Genomic DNA, 14,499 nt, shown 5'->3' with positions numbered 1-14,499 from the left:
TACCAAGATTACATGCACATGTATGTACATATGAGCTCTCTTTTCATTCTTTTTTGGCTCTTTTTTTGCACTCTCTTGATTTTATCATTATTTTTGTTATTATTATTACCTGCTGAATTGTCTGAAGGAAGCCAAACAAAAATAAGTTTTACTCTTATGTACCTGTACACAAGATGCAACAATAAAGCACAACCTTGAACATTGAGCCTTGAACTGACAAATATAGAGACAGACAGACATTTGAATAAATAATAATATGAATACATGTGTTCCATTTTAGTAGTTGTTGGGGTGTTGGCCAAGTGCATTTGCACATACTTGGAACTGATCCGTTGCATTTAACCCATCCTAACTATTAGGATACCGTTGCTCTGTATTGTTGATGCTTCTTGTTGTTTTTTTTGCCTTGTATTGCTGTACACGACTGTACTTTTTCTTTTCCTTACTCCTTACCTGTAACTCTGTAACCTTAACTGCTGTGCAACCTCTGGGCAAGGGAGTATCCCCCGTGGGATAATAAAGGTATCTATGTATCTTTCTATTAGGAGAAGTGGTGGGGAACTATTGTTGCAATAATACAATTTGTTGTAATAATGAAATTGCAACTGTAGATCTGTAGCAGTTTGGGTTCAGTGCCTTGCTCGAGGAAATATCGACACTGTGGCGTTTTCATACGCTTATAGTCTTATCTAGTGTAGGACACAGGATGCTCTGACACTCTTGCCGGTGCAACAGTAACAACTCACTTTATTTTTCCGGATTCCATGCATACCACAACTCCCACATACCGGTGCGTGCAGTTGCATGTGCATAGTACATTAGCAGACTTCAAACAGGCTACAGTAACTTTATTATTATTCACTTGTATACGTGACAGACCGTGAACCTCGCGGTTCCCAAACGGCCACTCCACTTCCGGAGCCGCTGTCTTGCTCCATCATGTCATCTGAGCGTTATGAATATAATTTAGGGGGGAGGGGGAGCAGCGCGGAAAATGTATGCTTCATCGGCGCGTTTCACCGTTTTAGCGCTCCTTCAGCAGCCATTGCTTCTAAATTTCTGCGCTCTCGCGGCGATAGTTGAGTCTTTTTTCACTTTCTCCCCGCCGTTTGGTGCCTCCCCCCAAGGTTGGTGCCCTGTGCTGCAGCACCTAAAGCCCTTCCATTAAGACGGCACACTGACTATGGTTTGAAACCGTAAAAGCATGCGCAGTATAGCGTCTTAAATGTGGAAGTCCTTGCAATCCCAGATTTGACCACCAGGCGGCGACCGCAGCTTCGCTGTTCTACCCAGGTTCTGGGGGCTTGAATTTAATAAATGTTGTTCTTTTTCTTCCCCCCCACAGGGTTCTCCAGGGCCTGGAGGACTGAAGGGATCCAGTGGAGAGTTGGGACCTTCTGTAAGTTAGTTGACTTATGATCGCCATGGTAACACGCCTCCTGTCACCACCGTGTCACTCTATATCAAGGGTCTTTTATCACAGTTTTTCAGCCTCTTCTCTAGGAGAGAGAGAGATGAAGCAGGGACCCCCCAGATTTCACAGATAGCTTCATATACAGCACAGTCAATGTGTAGCGTTGTGTTGGATTCGTGTTAATGTGTATTTTCAGACATTTAACAATACTTAGTAAGCTTGTCCTTTCACTCAATACCCTCTACACCGAACCTCTTTGCCGGCGTTGAGAGCTTGTAGATCGTCTATTTTCGGCTAATGTTCCCCTCAGAATAGTGACGCTAGGGTTCAAGGGGTTAATGTAGAAAAAGTTCCCATCACACAATGATTTGGCGCCCCCCCTGTAGTAACTCTGAGGACCCCCTAGGGGTCTCGGACCTCCTGATGAAGACCCCTGCTCTACGATATTTACCATGATGCTTACCCCTGATGATCTCTCATCTCACGTCATACTAACCCTGAACCAGAACTCCACGGGTTCTGTAAAGTTTCAAGTTATGGAAGGTTCTGGGTTCTGCTCTTCGTAGTCGTAAATAGACATGATCCGCGTCGGTTCTTTTGGACATTTTCTCCCTCCAACTCATTGTGTTCCTCTCTGCTGCCACTCTGCTCCCTCTCAATCTGTTCTCTCCTTTGCTTCCCCCCATCGCCAGGGTCCTCGGGGGGTTCCAGGTATGCCCGGACAAAATGGACGCCCAGGGAAATGGGTGAGACTGTTTTCACACTGTTTCAACAGAGGCACTACTAGGACAAGATAGGCTCAAAGTTCATTTAACAACTTAAAGTTGCACTTTAATATACATTTATATGGTGCCGCTTTCATCCATATTTTATACTTAGTTAGTTAGCTAGTTAGCTAGCTAGCTAACTAACATCTGTTTCTATGAAAGTTAATGTGGTTTCCTAGGGCAACGGTTAGGCTACAAACAGGAAGTTGGCACACTGTGGAACGTTCAGGACAGGGTGCATCCACACATGTACGTCAAGTTGTCGTACGGAAGTCGATAGTCCCATCCACTCCCATGTTAAGGTAAAAACCGGAAGTACCGTTCCGGTTTTTCCTATAACATGGGAGTGGATGGGACTTCCGACTTCCGTACGACAACTTGACGTACATGTGTGGATGCACCCACAGTGGTGTGGTTGTTTATTATAGAACATCATTCCTCTCTCTGTAACAGCTTCTACCCCAGAGGAAAACAAATATTAATCTGATTAAGAATTTAATTATGTCATAGAATGGACTATTTCTTCTAACGTGACAATTCTGTGTGTGTTTGTGTGTTTATTTGTACATGTGCATGTGTGTGTGCGTGCGTGTGCGTGTGCGTGTGCGTGTGCGTGTGCGTGTGCGTGTGCGTGTGTGTGTGTGTGTGTGTGTGTATTCCAGGGTATAGCTGGCACTGATGGTAACCGCGGTGCAACAGGAGAGACAGGTGGAAAGGTGGGAAACAAACACAACAAAACAAACTATCGTTGTTTTCTTCTACTACACATCTGTTTGATCTGGAAACCTCTCTCTCTCTGTCGCTCTCTGTGTATCTCTCTCTCTCTCTCTCTCGCTCTCTCTCTCTCTCTCTCTCTCTCTCTCTCTCTCTCTCTCTCAGGGAGACAGGGGGTTTGATGGACTACCAGGTCTCCCCGGTCACAAAGGACACAAAGTGAGTTGATTGGTTAAGTGATCCTTTGACCAAATTACTTGACATGATGTAACCGATATCCCACAAACCATGCTGCCATGTGTGTGTGTGTGTGTGTGTGTGTGTGTGTGTGTGTGTGTGTGTGTGTGTGTGTGTGTGTGTGTGTGTGTGTGTGTGTGTGTGTGTGTGTGTGTGTGTGTGTGTGTGTGTGTGTGTGTGTGTGTGTGTGTGTGTGCGTGCGTGCGTGTGTGTTCTTCAGGGTGACCGTGGGAAGCTAGGTCCACATGGTCCAGAAGGAGAGTCTGGTGAGAAGGTGAGAGGTGTCAACAACACGTCAACACAACTTTTGGACACTTTTGTTCAGCTGTTTTTGTTGGTCAACCACTGTGGTTTAAGTCTTAAACCATACTTGCATAGGGCTAGCATATAGGCTAATGCGTTAGCGATCGTCAACCAGTTAAGCAGAAATGGAAGCTGTCAGGAAGAGAGAAGCTTTTTGCTCACCATAGTACATACACAGCCTACTGGATATTGTTTTTATTTGATATCCAGGAAACCGAACTGGAGTTCAAATGTGTTGTTCAGTTTGAAACATGTGTGTGTGTGTGTGTGTAGACCTCTGTTGTGTGACTTCTGGTTTGTGTGTTTTGTTCATTATAGACGTGTGTGTGTAGACCTCTGTTGTGTGACTTCTGGTTTGTGTGTTTTGTTCAGGGATCAGAAGGCCCGTCTGGACCAAGAGGACAGCCTGGTGATGCTGTGAGTCACACATACACACACACACACACACACAAACACACACTATTGTTTTTTTTGCGCGTCATACACCTTTACTGTACCTGCATGAAGTGTACGGTTCACAAGGTGCAAAATAAACAAATACACGTTATAAATAATATATAACAAATATAACAAAACGTTAGGTTAAGAACGTTTAGTATTACTCACTCAATAAGGAAGAGCGCCAGGGGGCACTCTTCCATATTGCCGAATATTGAGTGGTGGTTGAGGTTGAGCAGCAGCAATGAGAGTGGCCTCTCTTTGTGCAGACCCTCTTGGTCAAATCTTTGTCAATAGCAGCTCTGTTTCGACTAAATCCAGGGCTTCCTAGAACTGATATCTCCTATCACTGTGTAATTTCCTGAGTAAATGTGTTACATTTTAATTTGTGTTATACTCCGGCATCTAAAATACTATTCAGCCACCTGCCACTAAGGGGGGCTGCAGCCACGTTGGCCTCATAGTTCCCTTGCTACCGCACGCATGCTCACATAAGGTAGCTCTCCACCAAACAGACTATATATTACAGACTGGCAGTCGAATGAAGTTGGGAGATCAGTCGGTTGGAAGGTGTGATAAAAAGTTTCTGAATGCAGTGAGAGCCGACACCGACAGTGTACTTGCTCGGTCGGTTTTCAAAGCTTCCCTACAACATGTGACCCGATGCCACAGTGTACCCATGCCCACCGCCCATTCAACAGCAGTGGACGCTTTCCAACACTCACCGACGCTGACGTCGGTGCGGTGGAGAGCTACCTATATACACAAACCACGATTCTTATTATTTTCTTACTATGTTTTATTTGACCAACACCCCCTGCTGTGTGTGTTTTTAGGGTTCCAGAGGACTGAATGGCCCCAGAGGCCCTGCTGGCCCCACAGGCCAAGCTGTGAGTATGACAGTTATACAGTTGTACGCACTTATATACTTATACGGTTATACAGTATGACACTTATACAGTTATACACACTTATATACTTCATTTACAGTTATACAGTATGACAGTTAGGCTATAAAGTTATACACACTTATATACTTATTCAGTTATACAGTTTGACAGTTAGGCTATACAGTTATACAGTTACAATGTACAATTTAGCTATTTTTCCACAGAGACTTACAAGTCGTTGCTGTCGGGCAGAAACCTCTTATCTCCATATTATTTTTTCCCCCATAAATTAATGTCCTACTTGATCATACTACAGCGTCACACAAATGCATCAAAAGTAGCAGATCTACAAGCTCGAAACGCTGCGCGAATTCGAGCTTACGGATCTGCTACTTTTGATACTTTTGAATTTGCATCCTGAAAAGTAACAGTTTTGGATATATGAGGTTTCCACCCGACATTCACACACTGACGGCGCTGAAACCATGGGTTCAATGTCTTGCTCAAGGACACTTTGGCACTAACTCTGGGGGGGAGCCCAACATGTTACATTGGATTTGTCATAGTCCCCACCCCCCAAATAAGTAATATTAAATAAAATAAAATCAGTTTGCCCTGCACAGAGCTGTAAACGGATGATTATGTAAAATAATTCCCCTTTGCAGAGTGACTAGAGAACATGCACAAATAATGTGCAGTTTCACATAATAATTACATGCAAATGTATGTATGCATGTCATACATTTGACAGAGATATGAACACGATATGCGTGTTAAAATATGTCAGCTCTAAGGAATATATCAAATATTCACAGCGTACGATGCTGTTAATATGAACAAAGGTGTGTGTGGGGGCCGCTATACCTGACATTAATGCTAGTTTACGGTACATAATATTATGCTAATGCTACATCTGTAAACATGAGATTAACACCACTCTTATCAGATGGGAGGAAATGATTTATCTGCCTGCGAGGTATACAGATCTGTTGCCAGCCAGAGGTGTTTCCTTTTTTTCCTCCTTTCTTTTTATCTGTGTTTGCGTAACTTGTGTGTTATCTCTTGTCTTAAAGCGAGTTAGCACATGTTGTGTAGTATTTGTGAACAGGCCCACATGAATCACTTTTTTCATTTGCTGTGGAGCTTGTCACTGAATGCAACATATTAAGAATTACACATACATGCCAAGCAGCAAGGTGGGATTGTTCACATGCTTCTCTTTCCTCCTCCAATCCTGAGATTAATTTAGAAAACTTGTCTGTGTAGTAGGAACTCACATTATTCTATTTTCACTTCCTAAGTTCAGTTAAACTTTGGTAGAGGTTTGGGTTGTGTAGTTATTAGTTACCTGGCCATAATGTGACTCCAAATATTGGTGACATTTTTTCAGTAATTGTCCAAACTATTTAGAAGAAGGCTGTTAGGCCGATGCACACCTCAAAGGTTGGTGACAGGTGCGTAGTCTAGTACAAAAGGTGTATATGTTCAAGAGGGGATCTCTGATAATGACATCAAAGAAAAGGACCTGCACTCTGTCTGGAACTTGCAAAAAAAAATTGCATTCAACGTTTCGGTCAGAGAAGGTCTTTTTTTTTACCAAATGGGTTTCCAGATTGGATTTCATTCGTTAAAAGAATTATGCATTTTTGTGGTCTTTTCTCTTTTCTTTGCTCTGCACATTATCACCCCCCCATCACCCCCTCCCATGTGAAAATATGACACCTTTGAAATGAACAATGTCCAATAAGAGAGGAACTTAGGAAGTACGTGTCTGACATCTGTCTTCTCTCTCTCTCTCTCTCTTCCTCTCAGGGCGTCCGCGGGGTTGACGGAGTTCAAGGGTCAAAGGGCAACCTGGTAGGTATGACTCATCACATGTCAGACAGCGGAGCGTGCTGTAACTAGAAACAACACAGTCGTTGTCATGATGACACCATTTCGGCGCTGTCGGGCAGAAACCTCTTATCTCCATATTCTAACTTTTTGTGTTTTTTTTCCCGTAAATTAACACCCTACTTGATCATACTACAAGCGTCACACAAAAGCATCAAAAGTAGCAGATCTACAAGCTCGAAACGCGACTCGAAGCGACGCATTTTGAGCTTGTAGATCTGCTACTTTTGATGTTTTTGAATTTTAATCCTGAAAAGTAACACTTCTTGGACATACATGTATGAGGTTTCCACCCGACAGAGACAATGTTCTCTTTTTTTACAGGGATCTCCGGGGGAAATTGGAGCGCCCGGTCAGCAAGGGAACCCTGGATTCCAAGTGTGTACAATACATATATGACACACACACACACACGCACGCACGCACGCACGCACGCACGCACGCACGCACGCACGCACGCACGCACGCACGCACGCACGCACGCACGCACGCACGCACGCACGCACGCACGCACGCACGCACGCACGCACGCACGCACGCACGCACGCACGCACGCACGCACGCGCACGCACGCACGCACGCGCGCGCGCGCGCGCGCGCGCGCGTTAGAAACAACAATATCCCTATATTCTCATATTACGGGGATTATGACACAAGCCTGTGATGAATGGCTGTGCATTAGTGATAGGATAGATGTTTATTAATCCCATGAGGGAAATTCAGCCGGCCATAAAACCTTACAGCAGTCATAAAAAATCACACCCTGTGTGAAGTGGGCGGTGTCTTGCTAGCTAATCACAATACTGAATGGAGTCAACCAATCATGTACAAAAGATAAATACATTTATTGAAACACTCTTTATGATGGACGAAACCATAACTCGAAAAAAACAAAGTTTTGGTTTTTTTCGAGTTATGGTTGCTTATATAGGGCTATGCACATGTGTCATGTGACACTGGCCAATCACAGTCCTGAATAGACTGTGATTGGCCAATCACAGCGCAGGATAATTCTACAAATTTCCTGGGCCCAGATCTCAGCGCAGGAAAATGTACATTTTTCCAAATCTCACTTATAGGGGCGGTTTCACCGCCCAAAAATATAGAACAGATAATAAATACAGAGGCAGCCCAGAAGATGAGAAAAGTATAGCCAGCCAGATAGAAAAGATGAAAAGAGTATAGGAGAGCCAAAATAGAAGAAAAAAGACCAAGAGCATAAAAAAGAGAAAAGTCAGTAACACTTTACTTAAATGTCACTTCTTTTTTTTATATATATATATATTTCAGGCTTTTCTGCCTTTATTTATAGTTGTAGTAGAGATGGACAGGAAACAGGGAGAGAGAGATGGGGAGAGATATGCGGTAAAGATCGTCAGGAACGGGACTTGAACCTGCGATGCAGTCAGGCTTAGGAGCCTAGATGCCTACTTAAAGGAGAATTCCGAACCACGTTTTTCTTACCTTTATATGATGTTATTACAGTATGTCCTAGGTCCTAGGACGAGTGGTACAGTAGGAACATTTCATAACTCCATCCCGAGTCCACAGCAACTAAAAACCAGAGCGGACGGTCCGTGCGCTAGATAGCATATTTTTATCTCGATTTTATATATATATATATATTTTTCATATCTGACTTTCACAATGACAGAAACCTCACCACAGTGTTTTTTGTATGGGCGACCGTAGTGTTTACATTCACGGGAAAAATCTCGGCTTGCAAGACTTCCGGAGGGGCGCATCTCACACAGACACTGTGGACAGTTTTCTATCAAGTCAGATATGAACAAAAAGTTATATATAAAATCACGCAAAAAATACGCGATCTAGCGCATGGACCGTCCGCTCGGGTTTTTAGCTGTGGTGGACTCGGGATGGAGTTATGACATTTTTATACGTACCACTTGTCCTAGGACATAATAACATCATATAAAATTAAAAAGTATTAAAAAATAAATAAAAATTTGGGATTTTTTTTTTTTTTTTTTAATATTTTATCAACACAAATCTTGTATGGGGTTCCATGGCACAACATATTGTCAGATGGGGGTCCATGGCTAAATACATAATTACACATTAATTTGGGAGTCCTTGACCACTGGTTTAGGTGTACAACCAGGAACTTGTCCACCAGGCCGCTGTGTTCTTCTTCCGTGTTGTTGTTCGTAATACAGCTGACAATGACGGTGTCATCTGAGAACTGGAACACACACACACACACACACACACACACAGGGGCGTCACGGCCATTCACTGTGCGTACGACGCGACACCCTCACTCTCACAGATCCGTGATTTCATACCCCCCACTTTAAAAAAAATATATATATATATATATATATTTTTGATAATAAATCGGTAAAATCAGGCAAAAATAAGAATTAAATAACCTAACCCTTCACCCTAAAACCGAAATAAAGTAACCAAAACACGAAAAAAACATAATCCGCCCAAAAAACGCGAAATTTTGAAAATACATAATTTGTTTACATTTGACAGTTACATTTTGTTCACGCTTTTTCAAAAATAGCAGATCTTGGTGCCGCGCTATGAGCTTGTATATCTGCTATTTTTGAATAGCCAAAGTGTAAAATAAGGGGTATAGTCCATCCCCCCCACCGTGACGTCCCTGCACACACACACACACACACACACACACACACACACACACACACACACACACACACACACACACACACACACACACACACACACACACACACACACACACACACACACACACACACACACACACACACACACACACACACAGACTAATGATGTTTCTCTTCTCGTGCAGGGGTTCCCAGGTCCTCAGGGTTTAGTGGGGTTACCAGGAGAGAAGGTAAGAGTCCCTCAGCTTTCTCTACACACACACTTCAATAAACCAAGCACTGTACAGGTCAAAGGTCAAGCACCACTCTGTGTCTTCCAGGGACCACAAGGGAAGAAAGGCATGCAGGGTCTAAATGGAAATGATGGTCCACCGGTGAGCACCATGATACACACGCAGACGTACACACACGTACACACACGTGTACACACACACACACACACACACACACACACACACACACACACACACACACACACACACACACACACACACACACACACACACACACACACACACACACACACACACACTGAACCTAATATTACCTCTTGATGATCATAGGGTCATCCTGGAAGAGAAGGAACCCCAGGAGAGAAAGGACTGCCGGTATGTTTACTGTGTTTGTGTGTTTGTGTGTTTGTGCATGCAGACAGACAGACCGACAGACAGACAGACAGACAGACAGACAGACAGACAGACAGACAGACAGACAGACAGACAGACAGACAGACAGACAGACAGACAGACAGACAGACAGACAGACAGACAGACAGACAGACAGACATTAACTGTAAGTCAGTAATCTTAAAGAACAGTATGTATTGATTAACCTTAAAGAAGTGTATGTATTGATTCCAGGGGCCTCTAGGGGTCCAGGGGCCCATTGGATACCCAGGAGCACGAGGAGTCAAGGTACTGTAGGGAGTGGACGTACGTTAATGTTGGAACATATCGTTGCTGTCGGGCAGAAACCTCTAACTTTTCGTGTTTTTTTGTCAATTAACGCCCTACGTGATCATACTACGGCGTTACACAAAAGCATCAAAAGTAGCAGATCTATAAGCTCGAAACACGGCGCAAAGCTACGCGTTTTGTACAGTAGATCTGCTACTTTTGATGCTTTTGAATTTGAATCCTGAAAAGTAACAGTTTTGGACATATGAGGTTTCCACCCGACAGAGAGACGAATTTTTCTCTGTTTCTTGTGTAATCTTATCATCGTATTTCAATACATCACCACTTTGCCATCTGACCATTATGAGCAATCAGATTAATGTAATTTGCATTTACGAATAATAATGAATGAAACACTAACCACTTTCAACCAAGCGTCCCTATTTTAAGCATTACATTATATTGTAAAATAAAATAGTGATGCGGCACACTGTGAGCTTGTAGATTGGCTATTTTCACTATTCGTCATATGATGACGTATATATTTATATACAGTAGGTGCTTAAGTGGTTAATTATAGCAAAACTTTTGCTATTCTCAGACATTTGTTTTGCGTTCAGCTGCTGAACTCTCATGACATGTTTGTGTTTTTGAATTCCTGTTTGACAGGGAGCTGATGGAATCAGAGGACTGAAGGGAAGCAAAGGGGAGAAGGTGAGAGAGAGAGAGAGAGAGAGAGTTTATTATGTTTCCATTCCATCCAGTCTGTTTAAAATGTTCAATATAGGCATTTACCAGAAGCTCTGAATCCAGAGCGAACACAAGGTAATACATCAAATTCATAGAGACGGTGTAGTGCCTCATTAATGTAGGATCATAGGTCTAAACCAGGGATGGGCAGCGGCCCGCACCGTCACTCAATGCGGCCCCAGGCCAAAATAAAATACAAATACAAATAAAAATACATCTTTTTTTTTTTTTTTTTTTTGCACTTTTGAAATCACAAAGAAAAACTAAGTAATCTAAACATATCTGAAATGGTGAACTATTGCCTTCAGCTGTTCCAAACATGCAACTTTCCATGAACCGTTTTAATTACAACAGTCCACCAGTAGAGCGCACTCTCGTTTATTTTAATAGAAGCCTTATTAATTATAATTCTAGCGTTCATTTTTGTATATTTATAAGCCAAGGTTACAGCAATACTCTGAAAGGCATACTCTGGAATGTGAAGTTTTGTTTAGCAGTACAGCTGTAGTAAGTTGATAGAAGCATTACTAAATGCTAAATAAAAACAAAGTTACAACGAATAATAATTGTTAATATCCCTTATTTATCACATATGTGACTATTATGGGCTTTTTGAGTAATGGGGTACTACTGGCGAGAGTGCCGATAAACAATGCGGCCCCCCAGAGTGAGTGTGGAAATTTAGTGGCCCTCACCATCTACAAAGTTGCCCACCCCTGGTCTAAACAGTATAATATCAAAACAATTGAGCACCGAAGTCTGACGTAATTTACACATCCTACCCGGGTCGCGTCCCCCCCCCCCGTTCTGAATTCACATAGACGTGTTTAATATCGCGTCAAATAAGAACTGTGTTCCAAAAATAAACAAATGACCCCGGCGGTTTTACTCTTATGGATATGAAGCATCAACTGACGGTGAGAAAACGCTTATGTTACTTCCGCCGAATTAGTACAATTTTCGCCAGAAACGGACTGTTTCAAATATGAGTGACTGACTATCATAAACGATACAGAGCCACCTCCCTGACAATATCGTAGAGACAGTTTGTTTATTCTTATATGAGACGATTCTGTGATGACCCAATGTTATTCTCCATAGAGAAATTACTTTACGACCCAGGGGATGGACGAGTGACGTCAGGACTTCTGTACTCTATTATAATATGTACATTGAAGCTATAGGATGCCAGGTCAACAAATGAACCTGGCATCTAAATTACATTTTAACCTTTGCATAAGACTGCAAGGCTAAGTCAAGTGCCACAGGCTAAACTGGAGTCTGAAGAGGGGAGTCTTCAGATTATGGCGGAAAATTGGGAGTGAGTCTGCAGTTCCAACTGCAATGGGGAGTTCGTTCCACAGTTTGGGAGCCAGAAGGGAGAACAGTCTGGGACGTGTGTTTACTAGGACCCAGTATCTGACCACAATTGTCAAAATTAGCTTTTTCGTACCTGGCAGGGTATTGTGCCCCCACCGCTGCACCAGCAACTCCTACTTGAGTTCAAGTACTGGAGTGATTGCTTTTTTAAAAAAAAAGTAAAAGTAAATATACTTCATTACTGTCCACCACTTATCACAGGAGACACATGGTTGTCTACACTCTCCCCAGACCAGCACTGGTCATCTGGTGTTTTTATGTCTTATCCATCAATCTTCTGACGTCTGTCTGTCTGTATTCTGTGTCAGCTCTTTGTATTTCAAACGCTCTCCGTCCGTCTGTCTTGCAGGGGGAGGACGGGTTCCCGGGGTCCAAGGGAGAGTTTGGAGTCAAGGGGGACACGGGAGACAACGGAGGCGCCGGTGGCCGAGGAGAGGACGGCCCCGAGGGGCCAAAGGGCCAGGGGGGGCCCTTGGGAGAGGCGGGTCCCGGTGGCATCGCTGGAGAGAAGGTGCAATAATTATGGAGGATGCTAATCAATTCAGCCACGTTTTTTTGATTGATTGAATACTTAACTCTTTGACTGCGGACGACGCGATAACACGTCAAGTGCTACTTTGTCCAGTTGGCCGTCGACGCGTTCGACGCGCTTGACGCGCGTTCATTGTTTAATCTCTGATTGCGCTATGCTGCTTAATATTCAATGTTATTCTCGAGTTCCACTTACTTCACGGACATCTGCATCCGGTTTCATGGCCTGGATTCCGTTTCCGGTTTTTGATTTTTTTCCCCAGTCATTTTCGTCCAAAATAGGTAAATAAACGGGTTTTCACACGGTATAACGGACAAACGGACAGGTTCTCTTCTATAATCTATGGTCTGGGTGACGATCAGTCATCGCCGTCGTGTATCACATCGTAATTTTCGCCGATCAAAACAATCTGGGACGACGTCACATCCGTTTTCATGTTTTTCCTTGTCTAATCTATCAAGAAGGGTGAGAGAGACCCAACGACATGATCAAGCTGTCATGTGCTGCTCTCTAGTGGCGGATTTGTGCTGGGTCTTTAAATTATGTGTCCTTAAATTATTTTCATGAGAAAAATTCAAAATATAAAAATAAAAAAACACGAAAATTGCTGGCACTGGGGGAGTACTTTATGAAAATACTCTGGCAGTCAAAGAGTTAATTAGTCAGAATTGTCAACATCACGTGGTACAGTAAGACATTAAGGCTAAAAGGATAACACAAAAGAAAGTCCTGGGGACTTGTTTTGTGGTCCTATGTATTCAATTAATCAACATAGCATTAAAAGTTTACACAATAATACATGTCATCAACAAATACAAACACTATATAGGGCCCTATCTGGGGCGCCGCCTTACCCATTTTCCCTTATCTTCTTTGCCATTTTTTACTATTTTGAAAAACATTTTCAAATAGTTCAAACAGCCAATCTACAAGCTCACAACGTGTCGATGTAGATCGGCTAGTTGAACTATTTGAAAAGGTTTTTAAAAATAGTTAAAAATGGCTAATACGTTTAGGGATAAGGGGTAAGGCGGTGCCCAATATACAGTAGGGCCTATATGTACAAAAGAGATGGTCAAATTACATTACCCTTGTGGTCTCCTGATTTTTCAGGCCAATTTTGAAAGAAACCAGTGATTCACATCTTTTAATGGATGGTGACCACATTTTCTAAATTTGGGTGGTACCAGATCATGGTTGCACCCTCTAGTGTTGTGGCTGTGGTTGTCACTCACTCTCATACTATTCTGGTTAAGATTCCGTTCAATATCTTGTCTCTCTCTCTCTCTCTCTCTCTCTCTCAGGGCAAACTGGGAGTTCCTGGGTTGCCGGGGTATCCAGGGCGACAGGGGCCAAAGGTGAACGAACGCATGTCAAAGTGTAATATTATCTCTCTGTTTACACTGATCGTACTGTACAATATTTCATAAACAAGTGTGTGTGTGTGTGTGTGTGTGTGTGTGTGTGTGTGTGTGTGTGTGTGTGTGTGTGTGTGTGTGTGTGTGTGTGTGTGTGTGTGTGTGTGTGTGTGTGTGTGTGTGTGTGTGTGTGTGTGTGTGTGTGTGTGTGTGTGTGTGTGTGTGTCAGGGTTCTGATGGGTTTCCTGGATCTCTGGGTGCTGCAGGAGAGAAAGGAAAGAAGGTACGTATAGCGAGACACAGAGGTGT

General features: G+C 43.0%; 1 protein-coding gene across 1 annotated transcript in view; it reads left to right on the top strand.

The window, feature by feature from the left end:
* Positions 1–14,499, top strand: part of LOC308106220 (uncharacterized protein) — a 100,240-nt gene that overhangs the window by 54,751 nt on the left and 30,990 nt on the right. The window contains 17 exon segments of the mRNA XM_080457276.1: positions 1,346–1,399; positions 2,107–2,160; positions 2,844–2,897; positions 3,061–3,114; positions 3,353–3,406; positions 3,808–3,852; positions 4,710–4,763; positions 6,576–6,620; positions 6,981–7,034; positions 9,460–9,504; positions 9,595–9,648; positions 9,838–9,882; positions 10,135–10,188; positions 10,840–10,884; positions 12,650–12,811; positions 14,137–14,190; positions 14,420–14,473. Coding sequence (XP_080313402.1) covers positions 1,346–1,399; positions 2,107–2,160; positions 2,844–2,897; positions 3,061–3,114; positions 3,353–3,406; positions 3,808–3,852; positions 4,710–4,763; positions 6,576–6,620; positions 6,981–7,034; positions 9,460–9,504; positions 9,595–9,648; positions 9,838–9,882; positions 10,135–10,188; positions 10,840–10,884; positions 12,650–12,811; positions 14,137–14,190; positions 14,420–14,473 — 981 coding nt within the window.

The sequence above is a fragment of the Gymnoscopelus braueri genome, assembly GCF_963280865.1.
Source record: "Gymnoscopelus braueri genome assembly, chromosome: 2".
Taxonomy (NCBI): domain Eukaryota; kingdom Metazoa; phylum Chordata; class Actinopteri; order Myctophiformes; family Myctophidae; genus Gymnoscopelus; species Gymnoscopelus braueri.
Note: the sequence above shows the minus strand (reverse complement) of the source record. Positions and strands in the feature narration are given on the sequence as shown.